We start from the raw sequence: 21,933 nt of genomic DNA on the forward strand, positions 1-21,933 counted from the left end.
AGTTTTAATGTGTTTAATATTTCAAATTGTTCTTTAGCTGTAACAGTGAAAGTGAGTGGTATCAGATCCATGAGAGCATCATTCGAAAGTCCAGCACAAAGTATTCAGCTCCAAGCACAAGTTACGGTAATTTAAAGGAAATAATGTGCCATTTAAATGTTACTTTATGTGTTTTCTTACCTTTTAAACTATCTTTTTTTAAATCTCTTTCTTTGTACGTTTCTTAGGCTTAATAGTATCACTTCAGTTGTTTCGTGGTGATCTAGATGCTTTGCAAAGGGACAATCATATGATCTTTAACAGGGGTGTGGCTATTACACGCAAACTTGGATTCCCTGATGTTATTCTACCGGGTAAGTGTATCAGATGGTGGACAGATGACTACGGGTCTACGGGTAAATGTACTTTATGTTTTCTTTCAAAATAGGATTAATCAGCAAATATTCAACAACTGAAATATTAAATGGCATTGCTAAAATGTGGGCTGTGCTGGAGCCTATCCCAGATTTTTAATGGGCATACAGTAACATCCTGGACGGGCCGGCAATTAACCTGACTGCATGTTTTGGACTGTGGGAGTAAATCGGAGCCTCCGGAGGAAACCCACAAAGACACGGGGAGAACATGCAAACTCCGCACAGAAAGGACCTGGACTGCCCTGCCTGGGAATCGAACCCAGGACCTTCTTGCTGTAAGGTGACAGTGCTACCCACCGAGCCACCGTGCCACCCCTGAAAGCAACATAAACAATCAAAAGATACTTTTTTCTATTAATAATATACCATAATACTTTATTTCTGAAATATTGTAATGTAAATAAAACCTAAAGAAATATTTAAAATGATGCAACAAATATCTTTGTATAATTCTCTAGATATGATGTTAAGTAAAATATAAATTGTGTACAGGTGTGTTTTGTACCCACACTTTGTCATGAGGATAGTTAGAGAGGCAAAAGTTTCTTCATAAAAGTAAATTAAGTTGCATAAATTTGTAGCAAAAAGTATTTCAAAGGTATACCAGAGAATGTCTGTACTTTACTAGACACCACTGGAACTTTCACTGGAGATATGTTTTATTGTCAGATAAAAAGTAAATATTTCTTTTTGGCTCAATGTGAGTAAGTTTTACAGAAACCTTATAAGTATGTATGGTAAAAGTATGGTAAATATCTGTAATGTTTTGGGGCAGTTTTTATGTATTCTTATGTATTTGTAGTGTTTACATAGTATTTTAAAAGTCATCATATTATTAGTCTTACACCCCTGTAGAAATGTGCTTTTAAACTGCTAAAATGCTCTCTTTCTCTCACCCTTTTTGTATTTTGTGGAATCAGGGGACTGCCGGAATGATATGTATCTGACACTTGAGCGTGGTGAGTTTGAAAGAGGAGGGAAAAGTGTGCAAAAGAATATTGAGGTGACTGTGTACGTGTTATATGCAGATGGAGAAACCCTTAAAGTAAGTTTCTCATATACATGCTCTGTGTTTGTTAGAAGGAAAATTAATTACCCCCTAAACAGCAAATTAAAACCAATTCAATAACAATTTTATTAAATGTATTAAAAACAAGATTCTGAATCAGGATTAATAAGCTATTATAATAAAATGTTTAGTTTGTAAATGTATGTCCTCCCACCATCCCTTTATAGCATGCTTGCTAGCTTAACTGCTAATAAACCTAAAGTTACATTTGTTAAGAGGTAGTTTTCATGGATTTTAGTGTTTGCATTATTAAATTCTCAGTGATTTATTTAATAGTAGCGACAAATATGTAGTGAAATATGTGTTCAGCACATGCACAGTTTTAACACAAATGCTTGAAATAAACTGAATCATTCGTTATTAATTAAACTGTACTAAATAGGTACTAAACAGATAGGTGCGTTATAAATTGTGTGGTTCCTATTGTGACACCACATATAGCATACAGTACGTGATGTCAGGTACAGCCTTCTGTTTATCACCAGCTATATTAGCAGGTCTGGTAGCTAACTACTTGAATCTTTAAAAGTCTTTATTGGTCAAACATAAATAAAAAGTCTGTTTTTTGTATTGGCAGATCCGTTTGCATTACTGTATTTTAAATAATTCATTTGTAGCCAAATGTTAACATTTTTGTATTTTATATTTAATGTAATATTACGACAGGTAATTAGTTAGCAGTGAATGCTAATCGAGTCACTTGCACATTTTAGTGACCTCAACATCCTTTTAAAATCTAAACATTTAATGTGATTTGTTCACTGTTTTCTGTATAAACTAAAATGTCTGGCTTAAATTAAATCATTTTACTTAAGGTTGTTTTAAATAGAAAAAATAGCTATGTATTTTCAATCTGCCATCAAAAAGTAACACGTACAATTTAAATTTTTAAGCTAGTTCACATTTAGTAACTCTAAATTATAGTTCAGAAATTAAATGGAAAAATAAAACATGCTTGTAAAGTAAAATCTTACATCATAAAGCTACAATCACACAAAACTTGTGTAACTGCTTAAACTGGCAGCTGCTTAGGGGTGGCTTCTTAGAAGTTTATTCCAGGACTGTGTGGGTTATATATTACATATTCCTTCTCCTTATCAGGAATGTATAAGCGCTGGCAGTGGAGAGTCAAATGTTAGTGAGCATCGGTCTTTTGTGCTCTATCACAATAACAGTCCTCGCTGGAGTGAGAGCCTAAAATTGCCAATTCCCATTGAGCGCTTTCGTGGCTCACATCTACGCTTTGAGTTTCGACACTGTTCCAGTAAGTAAAAGTGCCTGCCTTATTTACTACACAATACTCTAAGCTCTATTTTTAAATTATTCTTTGCCCTTTCAATAAATCAAGAAACTTACACCTTAAAATTCATCATCAAACAATATATGGACAACTTTAATGTTAAAGAATGTTTTTTTTTTTTGTTAAACCACATTATGCATTAAATGTGTGAATTTCTGCAGTCATGTTTCATAATCTATAGATGCAGCCAATATGGTTGGGTATTCAGACTTTTGGCCATATAGTCCATGCTCATCATTATGCAGACTGTAATGCTATTTTTATTTTTTTGTGTTTAGCAAAAGATAGAGGAGAGAAAAAACTATTTGGTTTCTCTTTTACTCCACTGATGAGGGAAGATGGAACCACCTTGGGAGATGAATGCCATGAGCTTTATGTGTATAAGGTCAGCACACACACACACACACGAGAAACCTGACGTTTAGGTTTCCAGTCATTAACATTTAGATTTTTTTACCCTGAATGTTTTTAAAATATTATGTTTTGAAAATTGTAAAAGACCAGTAAAAGTTATTTATGAACTGATTAACAATTCTCTCATTAAGTTTGGGATAAAGAGCTGAGCCACAGCCCATTCATTTTCTTTTATACCGGAACCACAACTCTTCCTCCTTTAAACTTTTAAACATAATCATGATACCCTCAATAAGGTTGATTTTGCCCAATACATTCCCTTTTATACTGTGAAGCCAGGCCATGTTGTGCTTTTTGGAGCCTGTTTATGAATCTACTAGAGCATCCAGTGAGAAAGGCATTGCAGTAATGTAGCCTTAAAGTTGCATGGATCAGTTACATTGATCAGTATTATTGACAGAAAGTATATTTCTTATAGAAATATTCTTATAGAAATAACTAATTTACTTTAGTAATGTTAGTAAAGTTACAAATTATGAATCCATTGTGACCATTTTTTTCAACAGTTAAGCAGGGTATTACAGAGAAAGTATTTAATACAAGATTAGACAACTTGTCCCTTGCAGCCTTAGGTTAAAAAAGTAATATCTCAGTTTGATCAAAATTTAGTGGGAGAACATTACTTAACACAGAGGATTTTTTTTTATTTAAACAGCCTTAATCATGCTGATTGTGTAAATATCACTGGGTTTGGCTGATATACACTGTGTGATATAAATTGTGAGTGGTCAGTCAGATAGGGTTTAAATTAAGAGTGTGAATCATTTAACACCTACTGTATTTTCTAGCCTATCCAGTAAAATATTATGATATACAGAATCAAACCCTGCACTATGATCTAATAGAACAAGATTAATTATCAGAGGACATAGGTTATTAACTATCCTAATTATGCAGTTTTGGTACTGTGGTTGGGTCTAAATCCTGACTTAACTGTGTCATAATTATTCTGTGCACGTAAGAGCATGATTGGTTGGAAACTGTTTTACTAGGATCTTTTAAACAAAAGGAAAGTTTGAAATTTGCCTATAATTAGACAGCACATACAGATCAAGATTAGGCTTTTTAATCAGATGTTTAATAATTGTACATTTAAACGATTCGGGTACATAAACAAGGCTATGGGATGTTTATGATATAGTGAGAAAGAGTTCAATGATGGCAGGGAGAAATTCTTTTAGTAAATGTACTGGAATAGGGTCAAGTAGACATGATGACTTTGACAGTTTAATTAATGAAGTTATCTCAATTTATCTCAAATAATTTATCTGTATTAAAAATGAATCTAGGATTATTCTTACAACCCCAAATCAGAAAAAGTTGGGACGGCATGGAAAATGCAAATAATAAAAAAACCCAAAGTTTCTTACATTTACTTTGACTTTTATTTCATTGCAGACAGGATGGGCCTGAGATATTTCACGTTTTATCTGCTAAACTTCATTTCATTTATTAATAAACATCTATTCCTGCATTTCAGACCTGCAACACATTCCAAAAAAAGTTGGGACGGTAAAGCATTTACCACTTTGTAATGTTGCCATTCCTTTTCACCTCACTTAAAAGACGTTTTGGCACTGAGGATACCAAGCGATTTAGTGTTTCAGCTTTTATTTTGTCCCATTCTTCCTGCAAACACGTCTTAAAATGTGCAACAGTACGGGGTCGTTGTTGTCGCATTTTTCCTTTTAAAATTCTCTATTAGGGACAAGTTAGGACTGCAGGCAGGCCAGTCCAGTACCCATACCCTCTTCTTCCACAGCCATGCCTTTGTAATGTGTGCAGCATGTGGTTTTGCATTGTTTTGAAAAATGCATGGACGTCCCTGGAAAAGATGACGTCTTGAAGGCAGCATATGTTGCTCTAAGATCTCAGTGTACTCTTCTGCATTAATGCTGCCATCACAGAAGTGTAAATTACCCTTGCCAAGTCTGGATGGTCCTTTTCGACTTTGGTCTGGAGCACACAGCATCCATTTTTTCCAAAAAAGACCTGGAATGCTATTTCATCTGACCACAATACACATTTCCATTGTGTGATGGTCCATCCTAGGTGCCTCCGAGCCCAGAGAAGTCGACGCCGCTTCTGGACATGGTTACCATAATGCTTCTTTTTTGCACAGTAAAGTTTTAAGTGGCATTTGTGCATGTAACTTCGAATTGTAGTGCTTTACAAACGTTTACCAATGTAATTCCTCACCCATGTGGTTATATCAGCTATTGTTGAGTGGTGGTTCTTGATGCAGTGCCATCTGAGGGATGGAAGATCACAGGCGTTCAGCTTAAGCTTGCGCTCTTGGCCTTTATGCACTGAAATTCCTCCTGATTCCTTGAATAAATAAAAATTTCAATCATTTTCTCACACATTTGTTGACAAACTGGAGATCCTCTGGCCATTTTTGCTCATCAAAGACTCAGCCTTTCCTGGATGCTGCTTTTGTACCAAACCATGATTACAATCACCTGTTTGGAATCACATCATTGTTTAGTTTTTTCACCTCATTACTAGCCCTAAATTTCCCCAGTCCTTCCTTTTTTTCTGAAATGTGTTGCAGACCTGAAATGCAGGAATGGATGTTTATTAACAAATTAAATGAAGTTGAGCAGATAAAACATGAAAAATCTCAGGTTCATCCTGTCTGCAATAAAATAAAAGTCAAATTACACTTATTTTTTTTGCATTTTCCATACTGTCCCAACTTTTTCTGATTTGGGGTTGTATTATTCTCTATTAAAAATAATATAAAGATTAAGCTTTTATAAGTGCATGTTAATAAGTACAAGTTTATATTAGGGCATCTTTGCATTCTGTTTGATACACTTTCAGTGCAGTGGGCAATTTGCACTCTATTTTTCATTCTGTTTTTCATGCTGTTTCACAGTTTAAACCTTTTAACCTTTTCAAGGTGTAAACTTTTACTTTTATTAAAAAAAATGTTTTTGTTGCCTTACTATTTCTCTTTTACTCTCTTTCCAGTGTGACGAGAATACTTCTTTTAGTAATCAAGGCTTGTACTTGAGCATGCCCTGCTGTAAGGCAGACCTGAACAGCTGTCCTGCTATTCCAGCTTCATTCCCCTTTCAACGCAGCAACAAGGAAAGCTTCTGGATAAGCACTTTGCTAGCTTCCACAAGGCTCACACAGAATGGTAACCACTGCCGCACATAACTTGCATTTGGCTTTATATTTATGCCTTTAAATAAAACTTCATGAAAACAATGTTATTGAATACAGTGGGCAGTTCTGGAAAATAACTGGTTATACTTGCTCTTTAAATACACATACAATTCACATAGTGGATTCACTTGTCCTTTGACTTTTTAAACACTGGTGTGCTGTGGGTTTGATTAAATCGATATAATTGCCAATTTACCCATCTGTTAGATGATTAATACATTTGTTTTATTTTTTAAATTATATTAATAAAAATTCTGTTTAAAATGTTTAAATTAAACAACACTTTGTAGAGCTGTGTAGTAGTGTACGGCGGGAACCTTTCGTGTTTACACCAAACAGACTTTAGTATAGACTGGACTGAATTATGAAGAACTCCAATTGATTTGTTCTCCAATTGTATATTTTTTTTGTATAACTCTTTTTGTTTAAATTCATTTTGTGTATGTATGATTTGTGTAAATCCTATTCATTCATAGTATTTTCCAAGTTACCCAAAGAGGATGGGTCCCTGCTAAATCTGGTTCATCTCAAGGTGTCTTCCTGTAATTTTAAGAAATTTTTCCTTGCCACTGTTGCCCTGGGCTTGCTCAACAAGGTTTTTTTGTCGGTCAGAGGTCGAGGTCTCATAGAGAGTTTGCAGTTGGCCCAGGGGCCGAGGTAATAAAAGTATTTCAGGGATAGATTTAGTCTTGGTGTGACTCCTTTTGCGATCTCCCCCCATTACTGGGGGAATCGCTTTCTTTAAATATCTTCCCTATCACTGCGTGTCCTTAGCCACTGAAGGAACCGCAGTACTCTCTCGCTCCGCCTCGTACGCCGAGGCTGATTGTTTAATCTTTCCTTCCCCCGTGAATCTCGCGAAGGGGGGCTTTCGCCATTCCCTGGCACTCAGCTCTTTATCTAGAGGGATCGAGTTAAACCAGAGTACTTTGTACGGCACGGGCAAACGTGCCGCTATCTATTCTTTCCTTCTAAAAACTTCCGTGGGGGCACGCCCACTCACGGAAGTACTGCCTAGTACAAAAGCATATCATTGAGCTCTCCGTGTGCTCGCTTTCTTTTATTTTCCTTGGTTTAAAAACACAAATAATTTATCTAAAGATAAAGATATAACTTAACAAAAGATTACATTTCTAGGTTTGCCCATTATTCAATATCTACCCTTTGTTTGAGTTCGCTAAAGAAGGCGACTCCTTTGTTTGACCTTTAAATCCCCTGCCGAGGCTCTGCGCGTCAGTGGCGCTATAGCTCAGCGAATAAAAATACTTTTGAGTGCACCAATAGTGCGAGTTTTCTTGTGGGTTATTTTAACGTGAACTCCGTGTACATTTAGTTTCATTATTTCAGTTGGCTTGGGCTGGCCCAGCCCTTTTTGGTTGCGTTTCACTTTCAGTTGGGTCCATTGTTTCCTTATACTGCGTCGGTCCCACCCCTCCCGGGCAGACGCTCCGCTCAGCGAAAGGCTTAAGGACGAGTTGGCCACTCGAGACCTGAGGTGGTCAGTTGTCTGGACCTCCGCCTAAAGCAACGGGCCCGTGAACGGGCTGAGGCAGCCCGGCAACCCGCCACACGGGGATCATGGTCCCAACCCCCCAACCCCTTGGGTCCTCCTCCAGTAGGGGAAGTACCCATGCAAATAGGCACTTCTCATAATATGCGCCCCGAAGCCTTGGGACGCCAACACCGACTGTCGCGACTGGGAAATGTGCCGTCCCTGAATGGGGGCTCGGGTCGGGGGCCGCTCTCCCAAAATGCAAGCTATCCTGGGCTATCCATGGCTCAGGCTCCACAACCCAGCCATCGACTGGAAGTCAGGCTCAGTCTATTCGTGGAGCCCCAGGTGTCAGGAATCGTGCCTTATTCGGTCCCTGCCACCTGGCGATGGGCCGGGTAAGCGGTTGGTTCCTCTTCCGGATCTCACTGCGTGCCCTTGGTGTATCACGATTTAGCCGAGGTGTTCAGTAAAGCCAAAGCCCAGCAATTGCCTCCTCACCGCGCCTTTAATTGTGCAATTAACCTGCTCCCCGGCACATCGCCTCCCCGAGGTCATATCTTTGCTCTCGCTCTAGCTCACCAGCGGGCACAGGGTTCTTCTTCGTGGGCAAGAAGGATGGAACCCTGCGTCCCTGTATAGACTAAAGGGGGCTCAATGCGATCACTGTCAAGGACCGTTATCCCCTGCCCCTGATGCATACTGCATTTGAGGCACTGCAGAAGGCCCAGATCTTCACTAAATTGGACCTCCGCAGTGCATATAATCTTATCCGCATACGGCAGGGGGACGAGTGGAAGACCGCCTTTATCACACCCACTGGGCACTATGAGTACAGAGTGATGCCTTTTGGCCTCACCAACGCTCCGGCAATCTTCCAACGGTTTATAAATGAGGTACTTTGTGAGGCTCTGGATCGGTACGCGTTCGTTTACCTGGACGATATCCTCATTTATAGCCGTTCGCTAAAGGAACACATTGTCCAGGTTAGACGAGTTCTCCAACTTCTCCTCAAACACAACCTCTATGTGAAGTTGGAAAAATCTACGTTTCACGTCCCCTCAGTCACTTTTTTGGGGTTCATAGTCTCACACGGGGAGCTTAGGATGGGTCCCGCCAAAAATCAAGCAGTCAAAGACTGGTCGGTTCCCTCCTTGTTGCGCCAAGTTCAGCGCTTTCTGGGATTTGCCAACTTTTTCCGGCGGTTTGTCTGGAACTTCAGCTCCGTCGCAGCTCCACTCATTGAGCTCACCAAATGGTCCACAGGCCCCTTTCAGTGGTCCCAATCGGCCCAAGAGGCATTTGACGCCCTCAAGGAGCTCCTGATCTCTCCCCCTGTGCTCCCGTTTATTGTAGAGGTGGATGCATCGGATGTGGGAGTATGCGCCATCCTCTCCCAACATTCGGGGGAGGATCAGAAACTATACCCCTGCACCTACTACTCCCATCGGCTCACCCCGGCCGAGCGCAATTACCCTATTGGTAATAGGGAGCTCCTCGCGGTCAAACTGGCACTGGAAGAGTGGCGCCACGGGCTTGAGGGCGCTCCACACCCGTTCCTAGTTTGGACGGATCATAAAAACCTCGCATATATCCAGCAGGCCAAAAGATTGAACTCACGGCAAGCTCGTTGGTCCCTGTTTTTCGGGAGGTTTCACTTTACCCTCTCTTATCGCCCGGGCTCAAAAAACACTAAGCCGGATGCTCTCTCCCGCCAGTGGGATCCCCCAGAACCTGACCCAGAGGCCAAGTCCATCCTGCCGGCCGCTCAGATTGTAGCCCGACTCACCTGGGACATTGAGCGTAAGGTCCTCGCAGCCCAGCGCAGGGAACCTGACCCAGGAGGGGGTCCCGAGGGCAAGCTATTTGTCCCGTCCCGCATGCGGCGTCAGGTCCTTCTCTGGGGGCACGACTCCAACCTCACCGGCCACCCGGGAGTCTCATGCACCCTAGACTTCCTTAGACGTCACTTCTGGTGGCCGGCCATGCAGAAGGAGTTTCGCTCTTTCATAGCGGCCTGTGACGTCTGTTCCAAAAACAAGGAACCCAGAGCTCGGCCCCAGGGGCTTCTCCTGCCCTTACCTGTCCCCTCTAGACCCTGGTCCCACATTGCCTTGGACTTCGTCACAGGTCTGCCCCCCTCTAAGGGCCTGACAGCAATCTTGGTTATCGTGGATCGATTTTCCAAGGCTTGCAAATTCGTACCCCTCTCGGGCCTCCCCTCGGCCAAACAAACCGCCCAGATCCTCCTCCAGCATATTGTCAGACCCCACGGCATTCCCACCGACATTGTGTCAGATTGGGGGCAACAATTCATGAGTAGGTTCTGGCGGGCCTTCTGCCGCCTTATGGGGATCACAGTTAGCCTGTCCTCCGGGTATCACCCCGAGTCAAACAGGCAATCAGAGAGGGTTATCCAGGACCTCACACGCTCGCTCAGGTGCTTGACCTCTGGTTGCCCCCACTTATGGGCCGACAAGCTCCCCTGGGCCAAATATGCTCACAATACCCTCCGGCACTCGGCCATTGGCATGTCGCCCTGTGAGTGCCAGTTTGGCTCCCCCCCCACTCTTTCTGTCCCAGGAAAGAGAGGTGGGACCCCAGCGGCCCAGCACTTTGTCCGCCAGTGCAGACAGGCATGGCGCAAGGCCAAGGCTGCACTGGAATCCAGCACCGCAACCATGCAGCGCACAGCCAACCAGAGACGGCAAGCAGCCCCCCGGTTTCGGTCAGGTCAGCGCGTACTGCTGTCCACCTGTGATCTACCCCTCAGAGGCGAGTCCGGTAAGTTGGCTCCTTGATACGTGGACCCTTTAAGGTCGTCAGAAGGGTGAACCCCGTCACATATCGCTTGGAACTGCCCCCAGCGATGAGGATTCACCCTACGTTCCACATATCACGTTTGAGGCCCTACCTATGCCAGACCTCCCCCAAGCAACAACCTCCACCACCTCCTAGAGTGGTAGACGGAGCCCCGGCCTATACTGTTCGTTGCCTGCTTGACTCACAACAGGTCCAGGGCTCCACACAGTACCTGGTTGACTGGGAGGGCTATGGCCCTGAGCAGAGGTCCTTGGTTCCAGCACGCCATATCTTAGACCCGGCACTGATCCGGGAATTCCGAAATAACAGGGCGGCCGGCATGGGAACGTCGGGAGCTGTTCCTAGACGGGGGGGCGGCCTACTCCCTCTGTGGCCACTGGAGGGAGCCAACCTGCGGTGCACACGGGCGGCTCCGGTGCTCGCACAACTAGAGGCCGATCGACTCCCTCTGCACCGCCAGCGGCCACCCGGGGCCGTACAGCCCGTAGTTCAACCAGAAGTAGGAGAACTACAATTCCCAAACCACCCTCGGGCAATCAGTGCGAACAAGGAACACCTGGCTGAGCAGGTATTTAAGGTAGCGCTCAGTCAGGCTTCCTCGTCACACCCTCTTCTTTTGTGCTCTCTTACACGTTATGTCAGGGCCGAGGTAATAAAAGTATTTCAGGGATTTAGTCTTCGTGTGACTCCTTTTGCGATCTCCCCCCATTACTGGGGGAATCGCTTTCTTTAAATATCTTCCCTATCACTGCGTGTCCTTAGCCACTGAAGGAACCGCAGTACTCTCTCGCTCTGCCTTGTACGCCAAGGCTGATTCTTTAATCTTTCCTTCCCCCCATGAATCTCGTGAAGGGGGGCTTTCGCCATTCCCTGGCACTCAGCTCTTTCCTTAGAGGGATTGAGTTAAACCAGAGTACTTTGTACGGCACGGGCAAACGTGCCGCTATCTATTCTTTCCTTCTAAAAACTTCCGTGGGGGCACGCCCACTCACGGAAGTACTGCCTAGTACAAAAGCATATCATTGAGCTCTCCGTGTGCTCGCTTTCTTTTATTTTCCTTGGTTTAAAAACACAAATAATTTATCTAAAGATAAAGATATAAGTTAACAAAAGATTACATTTCTAGGTTTGCCCATTATTCAATATCTACCCTTTGTTTGAGTTCACTAAAGAAGGCGACTCCTTTGTTTGACCTTTAAATCCCCTGCTGAGGCTCTGCGCGTCAGTGGCACTATAGCTCGCACAGCTAAGCCACTGTGTACTCGTGCTAGACCTCATCGGATAATTTAACGTGAACTCCGTGTACATTTAGTTTCATTATTTCAGTTGGCTTGGGCTGGCCCAGCCCTTTTTGGTTGCATTTCATTTTCAGTTGGGTTCATTGTTTCCTTATACTGCGTCGGTCCCACCCAGACGCTCCGCGATTGAGTCCTCCCTAGTTAAATCATAACAATTACAACTGTATGTCCTCTACAATTATTTTTTTTTTTTACATTTTCAGCATTTAGCAGACGCTTTTATCCAAAGCGACTTACACAACGAGCTAAACACGATGAGCAATTGAGGGTTAAGAGCCTTGCTCAGGGACCCAACAGTGGCAACTTGGTGGTGGCGGGACTTGAATCGGCAACCTTCTGTTTACTAGTCCAGTACCTTAACCACTGAGCTATCACTCTACAAGATCTCTACAGTACAATGTCTTTACACACTGGGATTAGGGCAGGTTATCTCATTTTTGATGGCATATCATCTTAAGCTCCACTGCACAGCAAGTGTCTGTGAACTGGCATCTAACCACATCTTAATTATTACCATTCTCCCTGTCCATGTTACTGAGAAGCAGCATAATAGCATGTTTTCCTTTGGGGATTTTATTTACCAGGTAATATGTAGTACCCAACAAGTTCAAGTTATCTTTTTAGACCAGAAAATCATTTTCTTATGTTGCTAGACTGCAAGCAGGATTTATGGAATGTTGCAGAGATGGTTGTCCATCCAATAGGGTTTCTCATTTGTGTACTATACTCTTGGAGCACTTTTAAAGTGACTTTTCCTTCCCCCCTAGATCATTTAAAAAAAGGTATTACTGTGGTTGATTAAGTTTTGATTTATGCATAAAAGTCTAGTATATTTATTTAAAAAGTGTGAAAAAGTCAGGGGTAATGAATACCTTCTGAAGCCACTGTACATGTAGCTGTGACACCTTTTGTTTGTCTGGAGAATTACACATATACTTTATAAAGCATTTACAGAGCAGTGAAATGTTAGCAGACTCCCAAAAGTAAATTATGCAATTTCACACACTCAGCGCTAGAAAGTGCCAGAAATATAATTTTTTGTTACAAAATTTTTCACACATTGTCTATTGATGACAGGCTTTTTCGTACAGTTTTTTGTGGCATTTGTAATTGTAACTTACTTATGTAGTGCTTGACAAATGTTTGTCCCTTGCCATGTGGTTATATCAGCTGTTGATGAACGACGGTTCTTGATGCGGTGCTGCCTGAGGGAAGATCACGGGTGTTCAGCTTAGGCTTGCAACCTTGCAATTAACGTACTTAAATTTCGCCATTTGATGATAGTATACACTGTAGTGGGAGAAATAAACAGATACTTTCTTACCTTCCATTGAAGACCATTGTTTTTAAACATTTTAATATATTTTTTATGCATTTGTTGACAAACTGGAGATCCTCTGTCAGTCTTTGCTTCTCAAAGACTTAGCTTTTGTATTCAGATTCAGATTCAGATTCAGATTACTTTATTTGTCCCCGAGGGGCAATTTAAAGAGCATAAAGGTAGCTTAAGAGCACACACAACTCTCAAGACACATAACAGCACACAATACAACAAACAGCGTTCACAAATAAGAACATATACAAACTCATAGATGAATTATAAAGTGCATGCATTATTAAAAAGTTGTACTTCATGTAGCCGCATCAGCGCTTATGACTGGTCAGTGTTCAGCATTTAAGAGCTGGACTGCCCTGGGGAGGAAGGTTATCTTCCTCCTCTGCGTCCTGCAGTGTGGACAACGGAGTCTGCGTCTTGAGGGAAGCCATTCAAACTCAGAAAACAGAATATGAGAGGGGTCCTGTAAAATCCTGCGAGCTGCCTTCACAGTCTGCTGATCACATAAGGTGGTAAGAGAACGAATAGGTTGTTCAATGATCTTTGAGCATACTTTAACCACATTCAACAGACGGTTTCTGTTCTGGAGAGTGATGGAGTGAAACCAGCATGTGAAAGAGAAGGTTATTATATTTTCAATAAAAGTATAATAGAAAGTGGTAAGAGTGTCCTTACTAGTTCCAAATGATTTTAACTTCCTGAGTAAGTACTGTCTCTGATGGCATTTCTTTAGTATCTCCTCTGTGTTGGAAGAGAATCTCAGCATGTTGTCAACAATTGTCCCCAAATATTTATACTCTTCCACAATCTCCACTGTCTCCCCTTGTATGACGGTGGTGACTGCCTCGGCCTTCTGTCTGTGTTTGGAGGAAAAGGTCACTATCATCTCCTTGGTTTTATTTATGTTGAGCTCGAGGCACAAGTTTCCACACCACTCCACAAAACTCTGCAGAGCCGAGCTGTGATGTTGTGTGTGACCACAGAGCAGAGACAGGAGTACTGTGTCATCAGCAAATTTCACTATGTGACAATTAGGCTGAGCAGATCTACACTCATCCGTATAAAGGATAAAGAGAAGAGAAGAAAGAACACAGCCTTGTGGAGAACCAGTGGAGGTGATGAGGATATCAGACAAGGAGTTGTTCACCAATACTCTCTGTGTCCTGTTAGTAAGAAAGTCTATAATCCACAGAGTGAGTTGGTGGTCGATGTGGAATCGTGTGGTAAGCGTCTCAGCTAAAATATGAGGCTGCATGGTGTTAAATGCTGATGAAAAGTCTGCATACAGGATTCTGGCTGAGGTATTGGGAATTTCCAGATGCTTGTGGATGGTGTTCAGGATAAATATCTTTGCATCATCAACCCCTCTACCAGCCCGGTAGGCAAACTGCAGCGGGTCCAGCATCGGATCAGTTACCCTGGTAATATGGTGTTTTATAATCCTCTCCATCGCCTTCATTACCAAAGAGGTAAGAGCCACTGGTCTAAGGTCATTCGGGACCTTTGGAGTGCTCTTCTTCGGGATAGGGATCACTACTGAGTGTTTCCATATCGAGGGGACTGTACTACTAGTCATCGAGCTCTGGAACAGATGTTGAAACACCCCCCCCAGCTGCTCAGCACAGTGCTTTAGGGTCCGCCCACAGATGTTGTCCGGTCCTGGAGCTGTGTTCAGTTTAGTCCTTTTAAGGGCTCTCACCACTTCTTCTGTGCTAATAGTTAGGTCAGAGTCATCAGGTTTGAGAGTGGATATGAATGATTTTAGCTGGATGCTGTTGTCCTTTTCAAATCTGGTGAAGAAGAGATTGAGATCATTGGGGAGTGAAGTAGAACTACTGCCTGCAACCTGAATGGGCTTGCAGCTAGTGGAAACAGAGTTCACTGCTGCCATGTTCTTGAGGCCCCGCCAAGCTGAGCGGAGGTTCCCTTTAGCAAAGGCCTGCTCCACTTTGTTTTTATATTTCAGCTTGGCAGTTTTTATGGCTCGCTTGACCTCTCTATTGATCTCCTTTTTTTCAACTTCTGAACCAGAGAAAAAAACTCTCTTTTTCTTATTCAGGATGTCTTTCAGATCTTTAGTCACCCAGGGTTTGTTGTTAGGAAAGATTGTGACCTTTTTTACAGGAATGATACTGTCCACACAGAAAGAAATGTATGCTGAGACTGTCTCCGCTTGCTCACTGATGTTGGAGGAGGATGATGTGAGGATATTCCAGTCAGTGGTTTCAAAACACCCTTGCAGCCTGTCGATGCTGTCCGGTGTCCACTGCTTAATGTCCCTGGTGACTTTCTCTGTCCTCTTAACTACAGGTAGATAAGCAGGAGCAAGTAGAATGCTATGGTGATCGGAAGAGCCGAGAGGGGGGAGGGAGACAGCTCTATAGGCATTAGGGACGGAGCCGTAGCACTTATCCAATTTTTTCCCAAGACGAGTGGTGCAGTTAACATACTGATAAAACCCTTTAAGAGATTTGTCAACTGAACAATGATTGAAGTCACCCATGATGAATTTAGGGGCATCTGGAGATATCAGTTCATATTTGTCGAGCGTATTTTTAATATGTTCAGAGGCTGCAGGTGCATTTGCTCTGGGGTGGATATACACCAAAAGGAAAAACAGTTGTGGGAATTCCCTGGGGAGATAGAATGGACGCAGGGAGACAACCAGGAGTTCAATATCAGGGTTGCACAGTTCTTCCCTGACAACAACTGTTTTGCACCAGCGTGGATTAATGTAGAGACAGACACCGCCACCATGATGTTTACCCGTCAGCTCGGTGTCCCGATCCAACCTTACAGGAGACCCAAAGCCATTTATATGCAGACTGTCGTTATTGTCATTCCCGTTCAACCACGTTTCAGTAAAAGCAAGAATGGAAGCAGTCCGATACTCATACATGTGAGAAACATTAGCTTGCAGCTCATCAATTTTATTGCGCAATGAGCGCACATTGGCAAGGATCATTGAGGGAAGTACACGGTGCTGTTTACTTTCTCCTCGCTTAAGTCTCGCTTTAATTCCACTTTTCTTTTTCCCCCGTCTTGTTACCTTCTTTTTATTGTTGTTCTTGTTGTTGAACCGGGTGTCCGTCCCGTCGGGTGGGTGTTTGCGTTGTAACTCCTCCGGTAACTTGTCTGCGACAGCCGCTTGGTGAGGATAATACTGCAGCTGTAGTAGAAAGTCTCTGGAATAAACAATCCGTTGACTATCCGGAAGGCTGTATCCATTAGTTACGGAGAGCAGATGATCCAACACAAGAAACAGAAGCACCGAAATCCACAAAAAACTTGTGGAGTCCATACTGTGAGCCATTTACGTTGATGCTATGGCTACTTAGCTGATTAGCGTTAGCTTGTTGTTAGCATTAGCTCATTGTTAGCGTTAGCTCACTAGCTAGGTGTATGCAATAACAATAACATGCCAAGAAAGAGTACTCTGGACTACACAACAACAGTCAATCCATTCATGCTCTAAACTAAACACAGCATACTCTTATCTCACGTAGCAGAAAAACATAAAAAAGAAAAAGGACAACAACATACAAGCTACAAGCTACTCTATGCACCAACCGGTCGACCGCACGAGCAGTGACCCCCCATTTATTTGTATTTTCCATACTGCCCCAACTTTTTTTGATTAGGGGTTGTAGCTAATTGAACACAAACTTAATTTCGACAATCCCTGTAAAATATAAAAGACACTCATCTTAAATCTTTACCATTAAAATCAAACAGTTACCTGTGCACTGTTCACTGCTTAAGGAAATTTCAAAACTTTGGTAAAATACTATATTAGTCTGGAAAGGATCACAGAGCTGTTTGTGAGGCTTTAAGACTTCACTGAATCACAGTCAGAGGTGTCATCTTCAAATGAAAAAACTTTGAAACAGTGAAGACACCCATCCTAAATACTAATTAATTTTGCCACACCTACCTCTAGCAGGTGTATATTTAACGGTTCAATTACCTTAATCTGCTGGTGCGATGCTGAGTCATTCTCTGTCAGTAAGGTAGTTGGTCGGTGTGCGTTTCCCCCCTTTGCTCCTCTTTTGGAGAAATCTCTTTGGGTTCCCCATTTATGTTTACACTAAACTTGCTTCCGTGTTGTGGCAGCCAACTTAAAGACTTCATCTCATCTCAGTGGTATCTGTTTCCCAAACTGAGTAGCCACCTACCAAGAGAGGTTAACCAAACATCTCAAAGATGAGTTAGTCACCAGGGTTCCACCAGCATCCCTGGATCATCTTTATTAGCCGAGCATTTATCTGGATAATTGTCTTAGCGAGCGTGATTGTTGGACGAGGGCCTTCTCTCTCCATTTAGCACCACTTTAAGAAAGAAGCCTTGCAAATTATGAAACATTGACCTCCAATGTTCCCACGCACAGTCTGGCCCATGGAGAGAGCGACACTGCCCTGGCAGCAAAAGGAGCATTCCCCACATCCTCCAAAAAAGTTCAATTTAAAAGGCCCCCAGTCCCTCGAGGTGTTTCTGAGGGCCACCATCTGCAGGTAGTTTTATAGCGTTCCAACGAGCTATGCATTTCTTACAACACCCTTTGAGGCACCTATCATCTATAGGAACCTATCACCAACAATCACTAGGGTCCAGAGCGGTTACCCACAGAACTAGGCCCATAATCTTATGTCTGGATAACCATAGTAAGGAGATTTTTCTTCTCCTAACTCAGATATAGACCTACCCTTGATTCTGAGCTTACCGTGGCCCAAACAACACAAATATACTTGGTCTGTATCTCTCTGGGCACCACTTTGCCATAAGACTTTCCTCAGAGAGGTGCCAAGAGCCCCTTTCCTGGGCAAGAGGTTGCCAAAGGTGATCAACTTGTCGACACCATAAGCTCCGGGTGGATTTCCGCAAATGCAGGGCACTATCACTTCTACCTCACCGGCCTTTTGATTGCATAATCAATCTGCTCCTAGGCACGATACTTCCCAGAGGCAGATTATTCTTCCCATTAGTCTTGAAACAAAACGGCTATTAATGAAGTACATCCTGGACACCCTAACCTTAAGACACATTTGCCTGTTCTCACCCCTGGCCAGGGCTGGTTTTCTGGTGGGGAAAGAGTATGGTTCTCTGCATCCCTCTATTGACTACCAAGGTCTCAACAACATTATCATTCATCCACTGCTACTTGTCATTTAAGTCATTGCAGCAGACAGTTAATTAATGAGGTGCTCTGAGAGGCCCTGAGACATTGTGTTCATCTAGCTCAACATTATATTAATTCATAGCAAAAATCGAGATAAACACGTAGTTCACTTTTGGTGTGTTCTGCAGCTGCTTCTGAATTATTATCTCTTCATTAAATTCAGTTACCTTCCTCAGCTTCGTAGTTTCCAGAGCTCGCTTGTAAATGGATCCAGCAAAGACAATGGCCATCACAGATGCCAGAAGGCATTTTATGAGATCAAGAAAGACCTCATGACTGCCCCAGTACTGAGGTTGCCAGACCTTATCATAAAGGTCAGCACAGGCACCAATAATATACAACTGTCGCCAACTGACTCCTTCCTCTGTCCCACCTTTCCTTTGACTATGTAATGGGGTTGCCTCACTCACAAGGCTTACCTAGTGATATGATTTAGGAATAGGGACCCCATTTCACTAGTTGATACTGGAAGGCCTCCTGCTGGCTCCTAGATCAGCCTTTTTTCAGGATTTCATTCTCAGTCCAATAAGCAGGCTGAGAGGGTCAACCAAGTCCTTAAACGAACGCTAAAATGCCAGTCTTATTTATTTATTTTTATTTAAAGAAGAAAAGAAACATGTGAAACTTTTCACTGACAGTGACAAAATGCAAGCATCAAACCCTGAATCTCAGGACCTATTTTGTTTATACCAAAACAAGAGTTATTTTTTAATTTGTTTTAATAGTTTAAAATGTGTGTGTTTGTACAGTGGATCTTTTGACTCTGCTTAAGTGGAAAGCTAATCCTGAGAGAGTTCTGGATGCCCTAAGCCGCCTACGCCTAATTAATGGAGTAGAAATTGTAAAGGTAAAGAAACATACAGAAACGCATCCTTTATATATATACAGTGTATCACAAAAGTGAGTACACCCCTCACATTTCTGCAGATATTTAAGTATATCTTTTCATGGGACAACACTGACAAAATGACACTTTGACACAATGAAAAGTAGTCTGTGTGCAGCTTATATAACAGTGAAAATTTATTCTTCCCTCAAAATAACTCAATATACAGCCATTAATGTCTAAACCACCGGCAACAAAAGTGAGTACACCCCTTAGTGAAAGTTCCTGAAGTGTCAATATTTTGTGTGGCCACCATTATTTCCCAGAACTGCCTTAACTCTCCTGGGCATGGAGTTTACCAGAGCTTCACAGGTTGCCACTGGAATGCTTTTCCACTCCTCCATGACGACATCACAGAGCTGGTGGATATTCGAGACTTTGCGCTCCTCCACCTTCCGCTTGAGGATGCCCCAAAGATGTTCTATTGGGTTTAGGTCTGGAGACATGCTTGGCCAGTCCATCACCTTTACCCTCAGCCTCTTCAATAAAGCAGTGGTCGTCTTAGAGGTGTGTTTGGGGTCATTATCATGCTGGAACACTGCCCTGCGACCCAGTTTCTGGAGGGAGGGGATCATGCTCTGCTTCAGTATTTCACAGTACATATTGGAGTTCATGTGTCCCTCAATGAAATGTAACTCCCCAACACCTGCTGCACTCATGCAGCCCCAGACCATGGCATTCCCACCACCATGCTTGACTGTAGGCATGACACACTTATCTTTGTACTCCTCACCTGATTGCCGCCACACATGCTTGAGACCATCTGAACCAAACAAATTAATCTTGGTCTCATCAGACCATAGGACATGGTTCCAGTAATCCATGTCCTTTGTTGACATGTCTTCAGCAAACTGTTTGCGGGCTTTCTTGTGTAGAGACTTCAGAAGAGGCTTCCTTCTGGGGTGACAGCCATGCAGACCAATTTGATGTAGTGTGCGGCGTATGGTCTGAGCACTGACAGGCTGACCCCCCACCTTTTCAATCTCTGCAGCAATGCTGACAGCACTCCTGCGCCTATCTTTCAAAGACAGCAGTTGGATGTGACGCTGAGCACGTGCACTCAGCTTCTTTGGACGACCAACGCGAGGTCTGTTCTGAGTGGACCCTGCTCTTTTAAAACGCTGGATGATCTTGGCCACTGTGCTGCAGCTCAGTTTCAGGGTGTTGGCAATCTTCTTGTAGCCTTGGCCATCTTCATGTAGCGCAACAATTCGTCTTTTAAGATCCTCAGAGAGTTCTTTGCCATGAGGTGCCATGTTGGAACTTTCAGTGACCAGTATGAGAGAGTGTGAGAGCTGTACTACTAAATTGAACACACCTGCTCCCTATGCACACCTGAGACCTAGTAACACTAACAAATCACATGACATTTTGGAGGGAAAATGACAAGCAGTGCTCAATTTGGACATTTAGGGGTGTAGTCTCTTAGGGGTGTACTCACTTTTGTTGCCGGTGGTTTAGACATTAATGGCTGTATATTGAGTTATTTTGAGGGAAGAATGAATTTACACTGTTATATAAGCTGCACACAGATTACTTTTCATTGTGTCAAAGTGTCATTTTGTCAGTGTTGTCCCATGAAAAGATATACTTAAATATCTGCAGAAATGTGAGGGGTGTACTCACTTTTGTGATACACTGTATATACAGTGTATCACAAAAGTGAGTACACCCCTCACATTTCTGCAAATATTTCATTATATCTTTTCATGGGACAACACTAGAAATGAAACTTGGATATAACTTAGAGTAGTCAGTGTACAGCTTGTATAGCAGTGTAGATTTACTGTCTTCTGAAAATAACTCAACACAGCCATTAATGTCTAAATGGCTGGCAACATAAGTGAGTACACCCCACAGTGAACATGTCCAAATTGTGCCCAAAGTGTCAATATTTTGTGTGACCACCATTATTATCCAGCACTGCCTTAACCCTTCTGGGCATGGAATTCACCAGAGCTGCACAGGTTGCTACTGGAATCCTCTTCCACTCCTCCGTGATGACATCACGGAGCTGGTGGATGTTAGACACCTTGAACTCCTCCACCTTCCACTTGAGGATGCGCCACAGGTGCTCAATTGGGTTTAGTCCATCACATTTACCTTCAGCTTCCTCAGCAAGGCAGTTGTCATCTTGGAGGTTGTGTTTGGGGTCGTTATCCTGTTGGAAAACTGCCATGAGGCCCAGTTTTCGAAGGGAGGGGATCATGCTCTGTTTCAGAATGTCACAGTACATGTTGGAATTCATGTTTCCCTCAATGAACTGCAGCTCCCCAGTGCCAGCAACACTCATGCAGCCCAAGACCATGATGCTACCACCACCATGCTTGACTGTAGGCAAGATACAGTTGTCTTGGTACTTCTCATCAGGGCGCCGCCACACATGCTGGACACCATCTGAGCCAAAGAAGTTTATCTTGGTCTCGTCAGACCACAGGGCATTCCAGTAATCCATGTTCTTGGACTGCTTGTCTTCAGCAAACTGTTTGCGGGCTTTCTTGTGCGTCAGCTTCCTTCTGGGATGACGACCATGCAGACTGAGTTGA

The 21,933-nt window shown here is 42.9% G+C and overlaps 1 protein-coding gene across 1 annotated transcript in view; it reads left to right on the forward strand.

Annotated features, from left to right (window-relative positions):
• LOC134318329 (dedicator of cytokinesis protein 3-like) overlaps positions 1-21,933 on the forward strand; it is a 179,241-nt gene that overhangs the window by 74,502 nt on the left and 82,806 nt on the right. Inside the window, exons 13-19 of the mRNA XM_062999191.1 lie at positions 38-126; positions 228-353; positions 1,337-1,461; positions 2,587-2,749; positions 3,064-3,170; positions 6,176-6,347; positions 19,251-19,348. Of these exons, the coding sequence (XP_062855261.1) occupies positions 38-126; positions 228-353; positions 1,337-1,461; positions 2,587-2,749; positions 3,064-3,170; positions 6,176-6,347; positions 19,251-19,348 (880 nt within the window). The remainder of the gene's footprint in view (positions 1-37; positions 127-227; positions 354-1,336; positions 1,462-2,586; positions 2,750-3,063; positions 3,171-6,175; positions 6,348-19,250; positions 19,349-21,933) is intronic.

Source organism: Trichomycterus rosablanca, chromosome 7 (genome assembly GCF_030014385.1).
Source record: "Trichomycterus rosablanca isolate fTriRos1 chromosome 7, fTriRos1.hap1, whole genome shotgun sequence".
Classification (NCBI taxonomy): Eukaryota; Metazoa; Chordata; class Actinopteri; order Siluriformes; family Trichomycteridae; genus Trichomycterus; species Trichomycterus rosablanca.